This window comes from Bubalus bubalis, chromosome 3 (assembly GCF_019923935.1).
Source record: "Bubalus bubalis isolate 160015118507 breed Murrah chromosome 3, NDDB_SH_1, whole genome shotgun sequence".
In the NCBI taxonomy this organism is placed as follows: domain Eukaryota; kingdom Metazoa; phylum Chordata; class Mammalia; order Artiodactyla; family Bovidae; genus Bubalus; species Bubalus bubalis.
The window spans coordinates 172,461,638-172,482,615 of record NC_059159.1 but is presented as its reverse complement, the minus strand read 5'-3'; the positions used below and the strand labels follow the sequence as shown (position 1 = coordinate 172,482,615).

Genomic DNA, 20,978 nt, shown 5'->3' with positions numbered 1-20,978 from the left:
CGTACACCAAAAACTACGCAAAAGAAGAGGACAGTGACTCCAGAAAAAAAAAAATCAGTAAATTGTATGAGTGAAAAACAAATTACGCCTCACTGCATGGCTTAGCTCTGAGTCATAGTCATATTTATGAAATATAAAAGGATGTTTTCATGCAATTCCAAGGATAGGTGTCTTTATGTGGTGGGGGAGGGGTAGGAAGTCAACAGATGGAGCTTAAAACTGTAAAAGCAATAACAAAACCCGTGTATTCTTTAGGAACAGGTAAGTCAGATACCACAATACACAGCTGAAAGAGCACTTGCCTTGAATAGAAGAAATCGGAAGAGGCGAGCAGAGGACTGCCCTCTTTTTTGCACTCGTCTTGTGGAACTCTTTGACTTTTTTAACTTTGCGCAAGTGTAATTGATAAAAATTCCTTGACCCCCTGTAGCTCAATTGCTGAAGAATCTGCCTGCAGTACAGGAGACCCAGGTTTGATTCCTGGGTTGGGAAGATCCCCTAGAGAAGTAAATGGCAAACCACTCCAGTATTCTTGCCTGGAGAATCCCATGGACAGAGGAGCCTGGCAGGCTACAGTCCATGGGGTTGCAAGAGTCGGACACGACTTAGCAACTAAACCACCAATTGGTAAAAATAAAACTGAAACAGAAAAGGCACAAATGCTTAGCAACAAAGCCTGAAAAGGAAGCTGAAAGAATAATACCTAGAAGGGAGGGAAATAGGTTGCAAATTTTATTTATTTACTTTGAAAATTTTGCATGCACTAAAAGGGTTTGGAAGAATATTTATCATCTTGGAATTGAGTAATTTTTCCCTTCTTTTCTATACTTTTCTAAACTATTTGGAGTGGGACATGTATTAATATTATCTTTGTGATCAGACAAAAAGCTATTTCAGGAAATTCCCTGGTGGGCCAGTGGTTAGGACTCTGCACTTTCAGTGCCAAGGGCATGGGTTCAATCCCTGATCGAGGAACTAAGATCCCACAAGCCACACTGCACAGCCAAAAACAGAAAACCCAATTTCATGTTACAGAAAAGGTAAAGTGTTAGGAATGTAGGAGAAAAACCATGTACAAAGATGTTCATTATAGCATTTTCATAATAGTAAGAAAGCAAAACCAACATGGGTGGTAAGTTGTGCGTATACCTAGTGAGATGTTTTACAGGCATTTTAAACAGAGGACCTAAGTGAGCTCGTAAAGTATATCATGATTTTCACCTTTAATTATGCTGTACCCTCAGCTTAGGTGGCTTTTACCCTCCTTCCCCTTCTTTGTCGCTGGTTTTTCCTTAACCATCACGTCCCTCAAGAAGCCCCTCTAACAGCTGCCGCCGTTGCCTGCCCACCCTGCCCACCCCACCCTGGTTTCACCTCCCTTCCAACAGTGTGGTGTGAGTTGCTCCTATTCTTGTGTTTTCAGAATGTTCTGAACAGACACTGTATCTATACTTAGCACTTAGTATTGTAACGATTTTGCACTAAACTCCACCTTCTTGGTAGCTGGGTATGGATCGTTTATCGCTTCATCACACAGTAAAGATCAGGGGGAGCAGCACTTGCGCCTCAAGGTTTTTATGTGGATTCGATGGGAAGGTCCATGTAAACAGCTGACGTTCAGTGAATGGCGAGGATGAAGATGGGGGCTCATGCTAAGGACAGTGATAAGAACTGTATGTTTTTTTATTTTCACAGATAGCCCCAGTGCAGGCCTCGGTGTCTGTGGATGGATTTTGGTGGCTATATCATTCTTGTTCACGGTTATAACTTTCCCAATGTCAATATGGATGTGCATAAAGGTAAAAAAGATTTCATTCACATCTGGAAAGAGGTCAACTCATAAGTACATAAGCCCATGAAGGGGGTGTGTGTGTGTAAGAGAGACCATACTGACCTATAATTCTTTTCCCTTCATCTCTTGAAAAATTTACTCTAGCCACCTATTACAATGGAATTTTAAGACTGCTTTTCAGGGACTTCCCTGGTGGTCCAGTGGTTAAGACTCCACCTTTCAATGCACTGGGGTGTGGGTTTGATCTCAGGTCAGAGAACTAAGGTCCCACATGCCTTGGGGTGTGGCCAAAAAATAAAAAATTTTCTTTAAAACAGACTTCTTTTCAGCCCCTATCCAGTCAGCCCTTCCTGTGGGTTAAAGTAAGGATCACCACCTAAAATTTTCTGGAATCAGGGATGCAGGCCAATCCTGTGAGAAAAAGTCCTCCAGAGTCAGGGTTCTGAGGTGTGACTGCAGGGGCCACTGTTCACTGTGTGACCTTGGCCGAATTTCCTCACCTGTCAGACGGGAGGCAGTGGCGAGGTCTGTCTCATGGGGCCGCTGTGAGGGTTAAATGAGCTACGTACTCAACACAACGCCTGCCACATGGTTACCGTCCCACCTGTGCTGCTGTTTCTTCTATAAAGTTATTCCGTTCAGCCGTGTCCGACTCTTTGGGACCCCATGGACTACAGCACGCCAGGCCTCCCTGTCCATCACCAACTCCTGAAGTTCACCCAAACTCATGTCCATCGAGTCTATGATGCCATCCAACCATCTCCTCTGTCGTCCCGTCTCCTCCTGCCCTCAATCTTTCCCAGCATCAGGGTCTTTTCCAATGAGTCAGTTCTTCACATCAGGTGGCCCAAGTATTGGAGTTTCAGCTTCAGCATCAGTCCTTCCAATGAACACCCAGGACTGATCTCCTTTAGGATGGACTGGTTGGATCTCCTTGCAGTCCAAGGGACTCTCAAGAGTCTTTTCCAACACCACAGTTCAAAAGCATCAATTCTTCGGCACTCAGCCTTCTTCACAGTCCAACTCTCACATCCATACATGACTACTGGAAAAACCATAGCCTTGACTAGACGGACCTTTGTTGGCAAAGTAATGTCTCTGCTTTTTAATATGCTATCTAGGTTGGTCATAACTTTCCTTCCAAGGAGTAAGCGTCTTTCAATTTCATGGCTGCAGTCACCATCTGCAGTGATTTTGGAGCCCAAGAAAATAAAGTCTGCCTCTGTTTCCACTGTTTCCCATCTATTTTCCATGAAGTTATTAATACTGTGATAAATGACAGTCACTTACATATTCCTAAAAGGATAAAATATGCTCTAAGAATTTTCAGATTAGTTACTATTGTAATTTAAGGAACCAGAAGACAAGCTATAAGGCTGTTAACTTTTTCCCCCTGTGTTGACAATTCATGAGTAATTGAATAACATTGTTAACAGCTGAGGAGTGCAGTTGTGAATTTGCTTTTGTATACTCTTTGTACACTAGCCAGATTTTACTCAGTGAGTATCTACTGCTTTTGTAATCCACAAAAAAGTAATTAATTCTTGGTTATTCTGGGAGGGGTCACTAAACATTAACTTGTTGCCTATAGCTGTTATCTGGTGTTATAAACATCTCACCTATTTAGAGGAGAAATATTATATTTCAAAAGCTATGCATGTAACTACTTGTACTCCTCATGTTAAATTATGATTTGTGTCTTTAATCTAGATCATAAAAGAATATGAAAGAGCCATCATCTTTAGACTGGGTCGCATCTTACAAGGAGGAGCGAAAGGACCTGGTGAGTGCTTGCACTGTTTGTCTGGAAAGGAAAATTCATCCTTTTACTGATGTGATTTCCTTCATGAAGGTCTCTGTTGACTTAGAAGACTTCTCACAGCAGAATTTGTGCAACAATAACAATACAGCCTACCAGAAATTACCCTTTCCTTCCCGCCTCTCCCCTCCCCTTCCTATTTGAGTTGATAAGATTATCTTTAGGCCAGAAATAGCTGCAGCTATCGAAATTTGAGCGTGAGAATCCCTACTGAAATAAATGCTTCCAGTCATTATTTTCAGCAAACTTCAGTTAAGCTGCCACTGAGTTCCAGGCTCTGAGAATTCAAGGGACATGAAAACAGAGTCTCTGCCCCCAAGGACCTTTCTGCCTGGCGGTGGGACGCCGGCAAGGGGACAGCTGACAGTTACAGCCCCACGCGGTCAGTGTTACGTCAGGAAGTCACAGGTGGCTGTGGAAGCCCAGAGAAGGGTTTCGGCCCCAAGTGGCAGGATGCTTTCTGGAGGTGACATCTCGGCAGGAAAAGGTGAGAACTGGAGGAGAGGTGTCCCCAGGATCAGAACGTGTGCAGAGCCATGCAGAGAAGAGCACTGTAGGCTCAGTGAACTGCCCGAAGCCCAGCCCAGCCGGCGTGCAGGACGGGAAGAGGGGCGTGGTGAAGAGGTCAGGCAGCCCAGCCGAGCCGGTGTGCAGGATGGGAAGAGGGGCGTGGTGAAGAGGTCAGCAGGGACAGGTTGTGCAGGGCGTGGTACGGCTTGTTTGTAGGAAGCAAACTGGAAGAAACAGCAAGATGACATAAGAAGCAATTGCATCGGTCTAAGTGAAAACAGGGATTTCCCTGGTGGTCCAGTGGTTAAGACTCCGGGCTTCCACTGTAGGGGGCACGGGTTCAGTCCCTGCGGGGAACTAAGATCCCACATGCCGTGTGGGACGGCCAAAAAACAATGGTAAGTGAGAGCAAATGGGTGACAGTAAAAGCGGAGTAAGGAAATGCAGCCCACAGGTCTTGAGGGGACGGCTGGCTGTGGGGAGAAAGCCGCGGCGTCCAGGGTGCCCTCCCTGGCTCCCAGCGCACCCACTCGGGGGTCCAGGGTGCCGTTCCTGGCTCCCAGCGCACCCACTCGGGGGTCCAGGGTGCCGTTCCTGGCTCCCAGTGCATCCGCGGGGGTCCAGGGTGCCATTCCTGGCTCCCAGCACACCCACTCGGGGGTCCAGGGTGCCGTTCCTGGCTCCCAGCGCACCCACTGAGATGCCCTGCTTCCTTGCGGTTAATCGGGTTGATCCTGCAAGAAGGAAGGGCACATCAGCTGATGAGTGAGGTGCCGGTGTGCGCTGACCTCGGGTGTGTCTCTGTTGCAGGTTTGTTTTTTATTCTGCCGTGCACTGACAGCTTCATCAAAGTGGACATGAGGACTATTTCCTTCGATATTCCTCCTCAGGAGGTAAGGTTGTCGTTTGCTGTGGGGGACTGAGCTGTCCGGGGCCTGGCGTGGAGAGGCAGCGGGGCCAGCGGCCACAGCGCAGCTGGAGAGCCCCTCTGCCCTCGGCGGTTTCTGGCCCTGTGACCTCCAGCAAGTTCTTTAACTTGTCTTTATGCCCGCATTTCCTCATCTATAAAATAGAGGTTATCATAGCAGGACCTAGTCTATAGAGCTCTTGTGAGGACTAACTGAGACGCTGTGTGTAAAGCGCTTGGAGCAGAGGCCGATAGACGGTGAGCGCTGCGCAAGCGCTGACTGATTGCAGAGCGCCCCGCAAGGCCAGCGTGGGCGTGGCCGCCACACTGCCCGCGCGCTCCCTGCCGCGCTCTCTGGGTTCTGATAGAACACTCCTCTTACAGGTCTTGACAGTATTCTAGGTAAACTGGTTAGAAGCCAAAGAATTAGAGACTGCCCATTTGGTATTTTAGATAAGAATATGATATTTTATATTAGTAATTATTTCATGCTTTTTCAAAGTGCCTCACCGTTGAAGCTCACAGCAGAATCCCAGGAAGTAGACAGGAATTCCTCCCGACTCCAGGGCAGGGCCAGGACCTTCAGAGTCCCGGGTGAAGGCCTAGCTGTGGGACAGCTGCACGCTGAGCGCATCCTACACCCGTTCCGTCCCAGCCCTGACGCAGTGACGGCCCTCCTGGCCCTTGTGTCTGAGGGGCGTCATGACATCACAGGTAGAGCCTGAAAAGCAGGACCAAAGAGAACTGCTGGTGCTTGCTGGCCAGAGAGAGGCCAGGTCCTCAGCAGAGCGGCGGAGCCTGGTCACAGAATCCAGAGACCAGCTCAGAAGCTTCCCTGCTGGTCCTGAGCCAAGCAGTTAGTGAGGTGAGACTTTGTAATCCACACGTACGTAGTGACGCCAGAAATCATTTTTACCCGTAAAAGCAAGACTGAGAGCATGTCTGTATTCTCTGTGTGGAAGGTTGACTCTCAGAAGGAGCCCTCTGAGGGTAGTGGGGAGTTCTGGCACTTTCCCCTGTAAACACGGCGGGCATCTGGCAGGCTCACGGCAAGCCTCTGCCTTCCAGCTGCTCCCTGAACGCAGAGCTGTTTGAAACTTGGCAAGCAGTCCTTTTTCTGATCCCCTGTGAACTTGTTATGAAGGAAGATAAACACTCTGCCTACAATAATCAGTAGATAGAGAGGCTGCAACTTTACAAAGCTCCAGCCGTGGCAGTCTCCATGGCAAGAATTCCTTTAGAAATGACCAACATTTTCCATCACATCATGGGAAAAAATTAATTTTCACACAAGATGGTAATATATTATGTATCTATTTACAAACTCCCCACTTCTCCTCCAAATTTGAAGTATTTTTATATTACTGAGAAAAAAGAATTAACTCTTTTTATGCCTGGCAGGACTAAACAGCTATTATCGTTTTTATGACTTTTTCCCATGTACATAGCTCTTTACATTCTCAAAATGGTTTCACTTGCAAACATCTTTTTTGACCTTCAAAGAAATTTGCTTAGAATTGGGCAATATTAGTAGCCCTGTCTTACAGATGAGGAGTCGCTAAGTCCAACAGTTGAAAGCCCTCGCTGGAGGTCCCTGAGGAGGAACTGGCAGAGCTGGGACTGCAGTTGAGGCCTCCTGACTCTCCCCACACCGCTCCTCCCACAGTCTACCCCTGGGACTGTGCTTCAGTCTAGTCCATCTCCTGTTTTACTGACTACCTGCTGATATCAAGCACTCTGCCAGTGCCAGAGATGAAAGGACAGACTGCCTTCAGGAAGTTCATAGTCGAACAGGGAGGCAGTGGTTCAATAAATCACGTCACTGCAGGGAGTGGGTGAAGGAATGAGTGTGTAACTCTGCCGGGAGGGTCAGGCAAGTTTCATAGAGAAGAGGACACTTGAGCTGTGTCTTAAATGCCGTACCTGTCTGACGTTGTGGGGAGGAGAGATGAGGGGGACATCCTAGCAGAGGAACGCCTGCAGGGAGGCCCGGGACACGGAGCGCGGTGCGTGTGGGAGCCCCACGTCGTCCAGCGGGGGACGTGTGCAGGAGTGGGGAGGAAGGAGGCCGGAGGGCAGGTATCAAAGGGCTTTGCACCAAACCAAGGACTCTGCCGTTGAACGTGACCGGAAGCACTGACACACTGGGTCTGTGTCCTGCAGCCGTTTTATGAAGCACACTGTGAATATGCTTTCACCCTGGCATCGCCCTGTGAAGAGAGTTCAGTTCTTTGGTCCCAGTAACACTGCGCTGCTTCAGGCTCATCGGACACAGGCTCTCTGGTGCCCCCGCCCCTTGTCACACATTGCTGTCTGCCTTGGATACTCTCATTCCATCCTCAGAAAATTATTTCCTTTTTCAAGAGTTAGTACGTGTCTCACCTCTGCCACCTGCAACTGCCCATCTTTGTTTCTTAGAGTGTCCCTTGATTCCCTGACCTCCTTGAAAGTAGGAACAAAGTGTTTTTCATGCCTTTATCCCTGAAACCTAGCACAGTGCTGGCTACTGACTGTGACTAAGTCTTAGTATGTGTTGAATGATCAAATGAGTGAATGGAATTAATAGTAAACGAAAGTACTTTATTAAAATTTTCAAGACATAGTGAACATCCTGATACTTGGCGGTCTTAGTCCCTTGGGGTCTCTGTAACAAATTCGGTAGCTTATAAACCAGGTATGTGTTGTTCACAGTTCTGAAGTAGTGCTGGTGAAGACACCAGCAAATGTGGCGTCTGATAAGGGCCTGCCTCCTCATTCCTAGGTCGCTGTCTGTGCCCTCACATGATGTCCTCCTGTAGTAGAAGGGGGGGGTCTCTCTGGGGTCTCTTTTATAAGGGTGCTAATCCCATTCATGAGGGCTCCACCCTCGTGGCCTCCCAAAGGCCCCACCTCCAAACACCAACACATTGGGGATGGAGTTTCAACATGAATTTTAGGGAGATGCAAACATTCAGTCAATAGCACTTACTAAAAAAAATCAGCTCTTATTTTAAGACATTCAGTGGAATCACAGTCCTTGCAGCTTTATTAAAGGGGAAGCTGATGGATTTCTGGTTGCTTCCCTGCGTCCTAGATCCTCACTAAGGACTCAGTCACCATCAGCGTGGACGGCGTGGTCTATTACCGTGTGCAGAACGCTACTCTGGCTGTGGCAAACATCACCAACGCTGACTCAGCAACCCGTCTTTTGGCACAAACGACCCTGAGGAACGTCCTGGGCACCAAGAACCTTTCCCAGATCCTCTCTGACAGGGAGGAAATCGCACACAACATGCAGGTGAGGCGCGCACGGCTGGCGCGGCTGGACGGCAGGTTTGGGAAGAGAAGTGCAGGGCCCATGGGCGTTTGACAGCGTTTCATTAAGTCAACTTGGAGAATCACTGGTCTTTTTTTCTTCATAGAAAACTCTCCCCAAGCTTAATGGAGGGGGATTTTTTTCATATAAGTAGGTTATAGGTTAATAACACTCCAATGCGTGCATTGTTTTTAAATTCCCTCCAGTATAAATTTTTTTCCCCAAAGTTAGTGTTAGCCTTTTTCTTTTAGCATAATAGTTCAGAGGCTATTCTGCAAGACAGGGCAGGTATAGCTGGAGCCACGTTCTGTGCGAGTCCTATGACTTCATTTGTAACTCTTACACTTTCCAATCTTGCCTTCATAACAGATGATGAATCAAATCTGACTTGGTCAAAAAAACTCAAGTACCATACATCTGAACTGTTACTATTTGTGCAGATTTCTTTGGTCTCTTGTGATACCCCCAACAACCATATGAAATGGAATAGTGTGATTTCACTCCTCCCGTTGTAAAGGGAGGAGGTTGAAGCACAAAGAAGTAGCCTGGCTCACACAGTCACATTAGCTCAGGAGTTCTCTGGCCCCCTGTTTTAATAAGTGAAGTTTTATTAGAATGCAGCCACACCCATTGATTGGTATATTATTTTCCATGGCCACTTTTAATCTGCATAGGCAGAGTTAGTTGCAACAGACACTGAAAATCAGTAATCACTATCTAACCCTTTTAGGGCTTTCCAGGTGGTACTAGTGGTAAAGAACCCGCCTGCCAGTGCAGGAGCCACGAGAGATGCAGGCTCAGTCCTTGGGTCAGGAAGGTCCCCTGGAGGAGGCCATGACAACCCACTCCAGTATTCTTGCTTGGAGAATCCTATGGACAGAGGAGCCTGGAGGACTACAGTCCATTGGGTCGCAAAGATTTGGACACGAATGAAGCGACTTAGCAGCAGCAGAAGAAATTTAGCTCTTTTAGAAAATGTTTGCCAACCCACATTAGCTTATTAGTAGCAGAATCAAGAAAACTTCCCAGTAATTCAGCCTCCCACTTCAGCCTGCATGCCGACATGAGTGACTCTGTCTGCAGCCCTCCACCAGCGCCTCACCCACTCCAGATCCCAGTGAACACAGCTGCCTTAGGCTCCTGCGCGAGGACTGAACATTTTCAGCCTGCCTTCTGTCTTCCTAACAGTGTACCCTGGATGATGCCACTGATGACTGGGGGATAAAGGTGGAGCGCGTGGAGATTAAGGACGTGAAGCTGCCCGTGCAGTTGCAGAGAGCCATGGCTGCAGAGGCAGAGGCATCCCGGGAGGCCCGAGCCAAGGTACCCTTGTGTTTTTTGTGTGGTTTGTTTTTCCTGTTGAGTCTTCCTTTTTAAATATACAATGTAAAACATGCTGGTTGTAAAAAATCGAAATAGTCCCAAAGTAGCAAAGATGAAAGCTCTCCTTGTCACTTTAAATCGTATCCCCCTCCCACCAGAGGCCACTACTCTTACCAGCTTAGTGTATATGTTAATACCCCCAGATTTTCATTTGGAGTTTATTTGACTAGGCTGTTAGTCTGCTGGCCTGTTTATTTTACAGAAGTAGGGTCACAGTACATACTGTCCTTCACCTTGCTTTTTTACAAACCACACCTCCTAGAAATTCCAGTACACAGATAGCTGCCTGGCTCTGTTAGAACTGCGCATGCCCTGCGTTATTCTACCAGCCCTCTGTTAAGGAACACTAACAGTCTGACTTCAGAGTGAACAGCTGTCCCATCCCTTCCTTATTTTTGTCTCTTTCTTCCTTTTCCCAAGTTGTTCTTCCTTCTTACAGTTTCCATCTTCCTTTCTCTGCTCCTTTTTTTTTTCCCACTTCTTTTTCCTTGATGTCTTCTTTTTTTCCCCTTTTTGTCTTTTTTTAAAATCATCATCCCTGACTGTGTCTTAACCCTGCATGGGTGTGTGACATCCATGGGAGGTGCTGAGGGAATATTTGTGAATCTGGAAAAGAAAATATGTTCAAATGAGTTCATAAGAATGTCTTACCAAACCCAAGGGTAGGAAGTAGAGTCAAGCCTCACCAGAATCAAAGCCAGAGACCAGAAGGCAGCCTCAGGGGAGGCAGGCATTCCACATCCTGGGCCTCGCCTCGCTGCAGACAGCTGGAGGGCAGAAGGTCTGGTTCTCAAGTGAGTGTGTCTCCCGGCCGAATGCTGTGGGAAGCAGCCCAGCCCCCATCCCAGATTCACTCCAGAGTGACCCAGCTCCGATCAAAGATCTTAAAAAGCTCCCACACCCCTCACCTGTGAAGAGATGGAGAAAGAGGGGTAGTCTTCACAGGAGCAGTCGCTGTGCACGTGACAGATCCCCCAAGATACCAGTAGCGAACCAATTTGCTGTTGTTAGAAAACAGTAGCAGCTGGTGATTACTAGCTGTTGTCTGTTATCTGTTAGGATGCCCTGTAAGCTACAGATGCTGCTGCTGCTAAGTCGCTTCAGTCGTGTCTGACTCTGTGCGACCCCATAGACCGCAGCCCACCAGGCTCCCCCGTCCCTGGGATTCTCCAGGCAAGAACATGGAGTGGGTTGCCATTTCTTTCTCCATTGCATGAAAGTGAAAAGTGAAAGTGAAGTCGCTCAGTCATGTCCAACTCTTAGCAACCCCGTGGACTGCAGTCTACTAGGCTCCTCCGTCCATGGGATTTTCCAGGCAAGAGTACTGGAGTGAGTTGCCATTGCCTTCTCCGAAGCCACAGATGGGTCACTCTAATTTTTTAGCCAGCACCAAATAGATTCATTTGACACACTGCATCCAGAATGTTTTACTAACCAGAACTTTTAGATTTTCCTAAAGTGTTAATTGGGCTTCTCAGGTGACTCACTGGTAAAGAATCCACCTGCCAAGCAGGAGACTCATGTTTGATCCCTGGGTCGGGAAGATCTTCTTGAGAAGGAAATGGCGACCCACTCCAGCGCTCTTGCCTGGAAAAGCCCATGGACAGAGGAGCCTGGCGGGCTGCAGTCCGTGGGGTCGCAGAGTTGGACACGACTGAGTGACTAAACAACAGTGTGTTGACTGGCGCTTCCGACACTGCAGAGCCCTCAAGTATTTTCTCTCCAAACCATGATATTTTATTTAGAAGATTAAATTGTATTTATGAGAATGATATTAACTATGCCTCACTATAATTTAGTTATTTTGAAAATGACGGATCCCTTTTACCTAGAATCTGTCATTAACCAAAAGCTCCATTTCCAAACCACGTTGAATAATAGAATTTATCATACATAGACGATATAGAATATTGGCGCCCCAAGGGTCCTTAGAGATTATCTTCTGAAGGTGACAAATGCTGCCTGTCCCCCTCCAGCTCCCATGCCCGTCACTGACCACAGCGCTGCTTTCCACTGAGCTTCGACTTGACTTGAGAATGCTGCTGAAGCACGCTAGGTGTGCGTGCGGGCATGCTAAGTCAATTCAGTAATATCCGACTCTTCGCCACCCTATGGGCTATAGCCTGCCATACTCCTCTGTCCATGGGATTTTTCAGGCAAGAACACTAGAGTGGGCTGCCATTTCCTCCTGCAGGGGATTTTCCCAACCCAGGGATCAAACCCTTGTCTCTTATGTCTCCTGCACTGGCAGGCAGGTTCTTTACCACCAGCGCCACCTGGGAAGCCCTGATGCACTCTAGGTAACCACCCGCAGCTGCTTGAAATTGGCCCTGAAAATTAAACGTATTTGTCATTCCCACTATTTTGGCAAAAATATCAAACCCCAAAAAAGTGATGTGATCTCAAAATCACACAGTTGATTAGTGACTGTGGAAATTAAGATTTCTTGTGCTCCTCACTGCCTTCTTGCCAGGAAGGACTGAGCCTCCTTTGCACACATTCTCGCCAGTTAGGAAAGAGCTCCTGACTTCCCTTTATAAGAAAAAATAAAGTCAGTTAGGATTCTGAATTACTGGGCTCTCACTGGATCTGGCTGTCTTTAAGGGTGGGGTTCGGAGAAGGCAATGGCACCCCACTCCAGTACTCTTGCCTGGAAAATCCCATGGATGGAGGAGCCTGGGGGGCTGCAGTCCATGGGGTCTCGAAGAGTCGGACACGACTGAGCGACTTCAGTTTCACTTTTCACTTTCATGCATTGGAGAAGGAAATGGCAACCCACTCCATGTTCTTGCCTGGAGAATCCCAGGGACAGGGGAGCCTGGTGGCTGCCGTCTCTGGGGTCGCACAGAGTCGGACACGACTGAAGCGACCTAGCAGTAGCAGTAAGGGTGGGGTTAACACACAGAATCTCAAGGAGTCTTAATTCTTCCATAGAGTCCAGTTCCCTACAACAGCCACAAGGCCCATTATTCAAGTTCTCAGAGAAATAGGGGTCACTGTTTCTTAAATAAATTGCAAAGGAAAAGGTTGTAAGAGTCCATCGACTAAGAGACCTCAGAGAAAAATTCCTCGAGTTAATTAGCCTGAAATGCAAACTCATGTCACAAGCAGATGCCACACTAAACATTCACTGTAATGGCTTTAAACAAGAAAGAAAGAAAAAGATCCACGTGTGGGGGAGGGGGGTCTCGGTGGCGGGAACACGCGTTGGTGCGACAGCTCTGGAGCGTCTGGCCGCGTGGATCTGAGCGGAACGCACGCTTGTTTCCCAGAAGACGTGTGCTGGGGCGTTCACAGCAGCACTTTGTAGTTACCCCTGACTAGAGATTATCCAGACATCCGCTGCTAGCTGAATGGATAATGGTTGAGATGAAGGCTTCCTACACTGCAAAGAGAATCTGTCCTCTTGTAACTTTTCTCACAAGCGTCATTTGAGAGAAAAGTTACAAGAGGACAGATTCTCCTGAACATGTTATGTTAGCGGGACCTCTTTTAAGGTTTTCATACCATGACTGGAAATGTAATATCTTTTGTGCTTGCAGATTCTCCCTTTTTTCCTTTGTCACGATTCTCAGAAAAATGCCTGGCATGGGCTTTGGGCTCGTATCTCTGGACCTATTGTGTGATAACTGAGCGGGTAGAGTACAGGACGCAGGTCGCCTTTCCAGCCCTTCCCTCAGAGCAGCCCCCTGGGCCGCAGGAGGAGACAGCAGTACCCTTCCACAGGCCTGAACTCACCAGCTTTGACGCTGCTGCTGCTGCTGCTAAGTCGCTTCAGTCATGTCCGACTCTGTGCGACCCCATAGATGGCAGCCCACCAGGCTCCCCCGTCCCTGGGATTCTCCAGGCAGGAACACTGGAGTGGGTTGCCATTTCCTTCTCCAATGTATGAAAGTGAAAAGTGAAAAGGAAGTCGCTCAGTCGTGTCCACCTCTTAGCAACCCCATGGACTGCAGCCTACCAGGCCCCTCCGTCAATGGGATTTTCCAGGCAAGAGTACTGGAGTGGGGTGCCATTGCCTTCTCCGAGCTTTGACATGATGCTCTGTAAATAGGAAGTGTCGATTGACGGGGCTCCAGCGCTTCTGGCAGAAACTGCGCGTGCCTGCTTTCTAAGACCCTGCCCACAGCGCCCGCTTGGCTTGTATTAGACACGGCTAGGGTATTGTGTTCCCATCTTTGGCAGCTCACTCAGACCAGCTTTTCTAGTAACAAAATGTGTGCCCAGCCGGGGGGGTCTGGCTTCCCAGCCCAGAGATGGTGTGCTGATTGGTAGTGGGAGCTGAGCTATCTTTGCAGTTGATCTGTGTCCAGACAGGGGGAAAAAAAAGTGCCTTATTGGACATCTGAGCTGACAGGGGAAAAATCAGAGCCTGCTGTGCCCGTGGCAGGGTCAGCTTGTGTGTTCTGTCCAGGCCTTGCCTGGGAGACAGTTCCCAGAGTCCCTGTCAGTGTGGCTGGCACTGGTCCCTTCCCACACACTTAGGGGGACATAATGCTTTAAAATGCTGATAAATTCCGGTTTTTATCCTCTAATCTGGTCCCTTCTTCCAGTAAGGCTCCTCTGTCTCACCTAATGCACAGCATAGAACCCAGACACAGCCTGTGCCCCTCGCGTCCCGCCCAGTCCGCCCCACACTGTTGAGTCTCAACAGCCCATTTCCTTCTCCACCCACACCACTGGTGACTGATACCAGGTCTCTCCGAAAGCTCTCCTCTGTCTCTTCTCATACTGATGCTCTAACATCTGGTGGAGGCTTTTCTCTAACTCTGAGGCTTCCCATCACCTTCAGGATAAAGACAACACCTGGGTCCCTGCTGCCCTTCCCGCCCTCCTGTTCACTCCCACCTCCCCATCCCCCCTTCATCCCACCTCCCCCTCCTGTTCACCCCACCTCCCCCTCCTGTTCACCCCACCTCCCCCTCCTGTTCACCCCTCCCCTCTCCCGTTCACCCCCCTCCCCCCTCCTGCTCACCCCCTTCCCTACTCCTGTTCACCCCCTCCCCCCTCCCCCACTCACAGTTCACTCCCCCTCTGCCCTGTTCGCCCCCACCTCCCCCTCCTCCTCACAGTGCTCACCTGCTTATAGGTTCCTGGAACACTAGGTTTTTTTATACCACAGTACCTTTTCCCATGTTCTGCCTGAAATAGTCTTTCTCACCTTAGTCCAAACAGCAAGGCCTCCATCCTCTATTGTTCCGCTTCATCGAGGGCATAACCCCACCACTTCACCTTTGGCAAAAACTGCTTTCCTCTTCCTGCCAGCTCTGGGCCTTGTACCTGCCTCAGTCAGCATTTGTCACACTGGAATGAAATGATCTGCTTCCAAGTCCATCTCCCCTGCTTAGCCAGGAGCTGAAGGACGTGGAGGAGTCCCTCCTCTATCCCTAGCCCCTTTATAGGTCTTGACACCTGGGAGGCCCCCAAAGTTTACTGTATAACTGAATGAAATTATACTGGTCATAAGACCATTGCTTTCAGTTCTCATATTCACAGAAGTATTAAAAACCTCCAGCTGTAAGTTGTAGATTTACCAGCCTAATAGTTTGTTAGGATCTGTGCAATAGTGTTTGCAGTCTTATTTCCCCTAAGAAAGCCCCTGTGGATGTCATAATTGTTATATGTTGAATAAATACTCATACTTATGCAGTTGCATTGAAATAAAAATTTAGCATGAGAAGAAAAAAAACCATTAATATTTTGAGATTCCTGTGAGAACAACCTAACTACACTTTTAAGAGGGTTATGGTATCTTTACACCTCTCCTCCTAGGATTAGGACTTAGGAATAGCTGCCTTGATTTGGCTTCTGAATCTTTTAAGAATTAGGGCATAGGTGGATCCAAAAATTAGGTCTTGTCACTTGCCTTTGCTATATAATTAGCCTCTGTTTATACACTTCAACACACAATAGACCTCTGTCTTCCTCACAACACATAATAGACCTCTGTCTTCCTCACAATGGTCCCATGAGGCCGGTGCTTTCCCATTTTAAGAATAAGAAACTGAGGCTCAGAATGTTCAATAGCCTTTCTGAGGACATTCAGCTAGGAAGGGTTAGGTTTGCAATTTGAGCTCAAGACCACCTAAACTCTTGGAGAAGGCAGTGGCAACCCACTCCAGTACTCTTGGAGTCGGACACGACTGAGCGACTTCACTTTCACTTTTCACTATCATGCATTGGAGAAGGAAATGGCAATCCACTGCAGTGTTCTTGCCTGGAGAATCCCAGGGACGGGGGAGCCTGGTGGGCTGCCGTCTATGGGGTCGCACAGAGTCTGACACGACGGAAGCGACTCAGCAGCAGCAGCAGCCACCTAAACTCTAAAACCCCTGCCCTCCCCACCTCTCCAAAAGCCTTCAAGCTTTGGTCACATAACCCCTCAAAGAATTCAGAAAATCTATGTGTCCCATCTCACATTTTAAATAGACATGTACATTTTTTCATTTTGAATGTGGATATTTGCCAAATATATAAGTCCTGGCATGTTTTAAATATTGACATTTTGAGGTAAAACTGTTAACATCATTCATTTTAAATGCTTTCTTTGAAATTTAGGTAACATAATGATTCCATTCTCTATTTTATAGAATGATGAGAAAATAAGCTCTTTTAATAGTTAGGAATTTTCATTTTTCGTTTTTCTCCTTGAATTAATATTTTCATTTCACGTCCCTACAGAGTCTTTTCCTAATATGTTATGAATTATTTTATCACCCTTCTGAAACACATCTAGTATATAAGTTAAAATGCTTCTAAGTTTTCTCTGACTACAACCAAGGGTCTCAATGAGATGAATGAAGAATGAATTCATGTCTTGTCGATGGCTCTTACTTATTGCTAGAATGAGGCAAGACTCAGCATCAGTTCTCTCATCTTTCGTTTTTACAAGTATGAGGAGTAAGAAATCTTATTTATATAAATAAGTAGATGGAAATGGAAGGGGTTTTTTTAAGTACTTTTATACAATACTTAGCACTCCCTCTGAATTTATGTGCTGAAAAATCCTATAACTTTTTTGATCTTTCATGAAAAACATTTTTAATTATCTATCAGCTTACAGTACAATAAGGTCCTCTTCCCTTTCTTTGAAATCAAAGAATTGAAAATCTATCTGACTTGCAAAAGGCTTTGTATCCAGTCATTTGGGTCATTCACTTTCTCAACTCCTACACAGAATTCTGAATTTTCCCTTTGTTTGATGCCCTGGAAATGGGAGAAAGACAATAAATAGTAAAAGAGGATGTCTTTTTTTAAATTCTTATTGGAGTATAGTTGCTTCATAATGTTCGTTTCTCCTGTACCGCAAAGTGAATCAGTGATACGTGTACATCTATCCCGTTTTCTTGGATTTTCTTCCCATATGGGTCACCAGAGCCTTGAGTAGAGTCCCCTGTGCTACAGTCAGTTCCCATTGGTTATCCATTAGATCCACAGCATTGCAAATAAATCGGTTCGCATCCCCTGGTCCATCCCCCCTCCTGTAAAGACGATGTCTTGACCTCTGGCACACACTCAGGCACATCAGTTACAGGGAGATCACAGAAACTGAGTATCTGGAAACTGTTTTCCTGGGAACTGTTTTGGCCGACTCCCTGGAAAGCTTCATCTGTGGCCGGAGCCAGACATGCCCTAGTTTGAAGGCTGCAGCTCGACAACCAGCGTTTCCTCTGGTTTAATCTCTTCTTGCCGCTGCTCCGTAGGTCATTGCGGCTGAGGGAGAAATGAACGCGTCCAGGGCTCTGAAAGAGGCCTCCATGGTCATCACCGAGTCTCCCGCCGCCCTCCAGCTGCGGTACCTGCAGACGCTGACCACCATTGCTGCTGAGAAAAACTCGACCATCATCTTCCCTCTGCCCATAGACATGCTGCAGGCTATCATGGGGCCAAAACAGTGAGCCTCGGCGGCGGCCAGAGCTGAGACGGGCCCAAACCAGCCCTCACCCAGGAGGTGGAAGGGTGCAGAGCTGAGACGGGCCCAAACCAGCCCTCACCCGGGAGCAAGAAGGGTGCACCCTGGGCCTTTCTCCCTCCCTCCCCTGTTCCATAGGTTGAGTGTGATATTCTTACAACGCATAGTGATCCTAGCAACAGATGAAGGTTGTTAGCTTGTAAATACGACATGAGAGAGAGAGGTGATTAATGTAAGATAACCTTACTCTAAAATATTTAAAAGTTCATGTGTTTAGATTGCTCCATGATAGGTGAAGCCCATCTTCTTTCAGATTTCATCGAGTCGTTTTGCACCCTCCATCAGCCTGCAGGCCAGAAGCAAGAAGATAGAGTATCTCTGCAAGACAAACGCTTTGCAGAGAATAGTGACCTTGGGCTACAAGCAGCTTCTCTGGGCCACGCGTGCCTTACTTCCGGGGAATCTTAATTAAGGAAATTTTCCTAACATCCGTCTACTTTCTAAACTCAGAGCAGGTTGCAAACTATTCCTTACTTGAGAGGAGACATGTTCTTGCCAGTGCCTGTCAGCACTGGAGGTCAAGGTCGAGGGAGATGATGACCCAGATTCTTGAGGCCCTTAAACCCACTGCTTTAGGGGTCCGTTCAGAACAACGCAGGTTGTTGTTTTTAACTTCATTGACCCCCTTTATGAGTAAATGATTCCTCTCTCTTTCAAACCAGCTTAAATACTTATCACAGAAGTGCTTTTTTCTCACTTTTGCCTATTCTCATATATCAGATTCTAAATATTTGAATTTTTAAAATAAAATTTTCTCTAAGTCCTATAAATAGTAGTTTATACACCAATTTGAATAGCTTAAGGACTAATACTTGATAAAATATATCTTTAGAAAACTTATATTTTACTGTCTGCATGTTATCAACTCTTGGACGCTGTGAGCTATCTTGGTTACCATTCATTAAGTAACAGAAGGAATTCATAGTCAGGCACACAGTATCCAAGGAGCTTGGAAAAACAGTCAAACTTGGCATATCTGTAGAGATATGGCTCTTTTTTATTTGCCTGGTCATTTTTCTGTCCTATATGTTGATGCTGAAGGAGGAACTGGTCAGCGCTTCTGAACCGCTATAATTTTAGGAAGCATCTTCCATTTCACAAATGCCTGTGAAGCCAAGCACCTGGTGTTCTTCCTGTTGGTTTCTGGAAAGCCGGCTGGTGGCATTTGTACTGCTTCCTCTTGGAAGCTGTGAGATCACTTTTAAAATTTTAAAAATAGCAGTGTCCTTACCCAGAGCTGCCCCTCATGTCTGTCCTTAGCTGAGTCACTTGTCAGTCTTCATGAGTACCCTCCCCAACAGCCCATTTCCAAATTTATTTTACGAAGCCTTGAACCACCGTGGATCCAGGTCCTGGCTGAGTTCATTAGATGTATATGGAGCATTTTGACTTGGAACTCAAGCTGCATTTCTATTTTCAATTTTAAAACTGAAATGATTTTCTCTCTTTTGCGAGGTGGCTCACCCTTGACTACTAAGGACCAGGAGACAACCACATATCCTGGCTAAAAGTCTCTTCTCAGACTTAAAGGTTCAATGCTTTCTGTTCCTTGAGTCTGTTTCCAGACACCAGACAGTCTTTGCTCTTCTCCCTTGTGGGTTGTGGGTTGAAGTTAAGTCACCTGGGAGAGAGGAGCCGTAGAAGGAGCTGCAGGATGACAGCGGGCAGTGTTAGTGTGAGGGCTTTTCCAGGTGGCCCCCCTTAGTGCAAGGGCTTTTCCAGGCGGCCCCCTCTGCAATGCTATGCATAATAAAGTGTGAGCTCATACTGATTTTCTGGGATGAGAATCTGTTTCTGCCTGCATGTGGTGTGTGTGGATTTCGTTTTTCAGAAGTGGCACATGTGTTTCTCCAGGCCTGGACTGGCTGCTTTGGCTGCTGTGCGGTCTTCCTGGGCCAGAGGAAGAGGGGGGCCATGGCCTTCTGCCGTCTGTCATGTCTTACTCCCTCTGGTGTCCACGCAGCTTCCCTGAGGAGTTTGAGATCCACGAATCCTTGGCTGGTCTGATTTCCCAAACAGGACAGGGCCTCACTTCTTCCTGTCACCCAGCTAACTCACTGGCATAAATCCTACTTATAAAGAGGAATAAATGATATAAAACCAATGGGGGGCATTGTAAAAACCTATACCAAAGAGTTAAGAATGGATGTTTTTGGAAGACATCACATAGAAGCTTTCACTTTTTCTATATTTTAATGTTTTACGATAATCACAAATCTATCAGAAAAAGCAAATAGGATATTTCTGTTTGGAAAGCTTTAAAATAAAGAGAAAAAACATCCCCTACCCTCCAAAAAGCTATGGGTGTTACCTGCGACATTCAACCTTTAAAAAACTGTCCTGAGGGATTTCCCTGGTGTCCAGTGGTTAAGAATCCGCCTTCCAATGCAGGGGACGGGAGTTCAGTCCCTAGTCAGGGAGTCAAGATCCCACATGCCGAAGGGCGGCTAAGCCCGCGTGCCACAAGCGCAGAGCAGCACCTCCACCCCCGGCCACAGCTAGAGAAGGCCCAGCGCCGCCGAGATGAACAAAAGGCACGTGCAGCCATGGCTGACCCTGTGACCCGTGGACGGGGGCCTGCCGAGCTCCTCTGTCCATGAAATTTTGCAGGCAAGAATACTGGAATGGGCTTCCATTTCCCGTTGTAGGGGATCTTCCCAGCCCAGGGACTGAACCTGCGTTCCATGTGTCTCCTGCGTTGCAGGCGGGTTCTTTACCACTAGTGCCCCCGGAGAAACCCGGAGAAAACGAAGAGCGGCCTTGGGTCAACGGCCGCCGCCTGCGGAGCAGCAGGCGCCGGGCTCTGTGCTCAAGTACTTGTGCACACATTTTATCTTCAAAACAGCTTGATGGGATGCATTTTTATCCCCATGTTACTGATGAGGACCCTGGAGTTCAGAGTGCCTTACCCAGCACCACATGGTTAGGAAGCAGCAGACTTGAGAGTCAAACGCGGCTCTGTCTACAGTCAGACTCCTGAGGCGTCTGTTGTGTCCTCGTGCGACAGCGCCTGCCCCCACCACTCCCGTGCACACACCACCAGTCACTTTATATGCAGACCACAGCTTTTCAGCACTGTTGAGATTCAAATTTGACTAGTGAAATTTTGCATTCATAGCCAAGCGGGCCTTAAACTTCAGTTTTGGGCTGTCAGTTCAGTCCCAGTGAAAGAAGTAGGTTGGGTGTTTGTAGCCACGACATGTTACAATACACTCACCTGAGTGGGAGGAAACCGATCTCTGAGGTTACGTGGCCTTTTAAAATATCTCTGTGATCTTACACTGGGCTTCTTCACGAGGT

At 47.3% G+C, this 20,978-nt stretch overlaps 1 protein-coding gene and 1 long non-coding RNA gene across 4 annotated transcripts in view; one reads left to right on the top strand and one right to left on the bottom strand.

Moving 5' to 3' along the window:
- Positions 1–19,449, top strand: part of STOM (stomatin) — a 33,774-nt gene extending 14,325 nt beyond the window's left edge. The window contains exons 2-7 of the mRNA XM_006054152.3: positions 1,696–1,799; positions 3,503–3,575; positions 4,932–5,014; positions 8,102–8,305; positions 9,512–9,646; positions 17,410–19,449. Coding sequence (XP_006054214.1) covers positions 1,696–1,799; positions 3,503–3,575; positions 4,932–5,014; positions 8,102–8,305; positions 9,512–9,646; positions 17,410–17,604 — 794 coding nt within the window. The 3' untranslated portion in view covers positions 17,605–19,449. The remainder of the gene's footprint in view (positions 1–1,695; positions 1,800–3,502; positions 3,576–4,931; positions 5,015–8,101; positions 8,306–9,511; positions 9,647–17,409) is intronic.
- On the bottom strand, positions 10,158–20,975 carry LOC123332973. Of its 3 annotated transcripts, none has more exons than XR_006550199.1 (3): positions 20,896–20,975; positions 10,393–10,614; positions 10,158–10,312 (listed from the first exon to the last, which is right to left on the bottom strand). It is a non-coding gene; the product is annotated as an uncharacterized LOC123332973 (long non-coding RNA). The 3 variants fall into 3 exon arrangements; XR_006550200.1 differs by lacking the exon at positions 20,896–20,975 and adding an exon at positions 20,588–20,839; XR_006550201.1 differs by lacking the exon at positions 20,896–20,975 and adding an exon at positions 11,703–11,878.
- Positions 20,976–20,978: the final 3 nt, after the last annotated feature.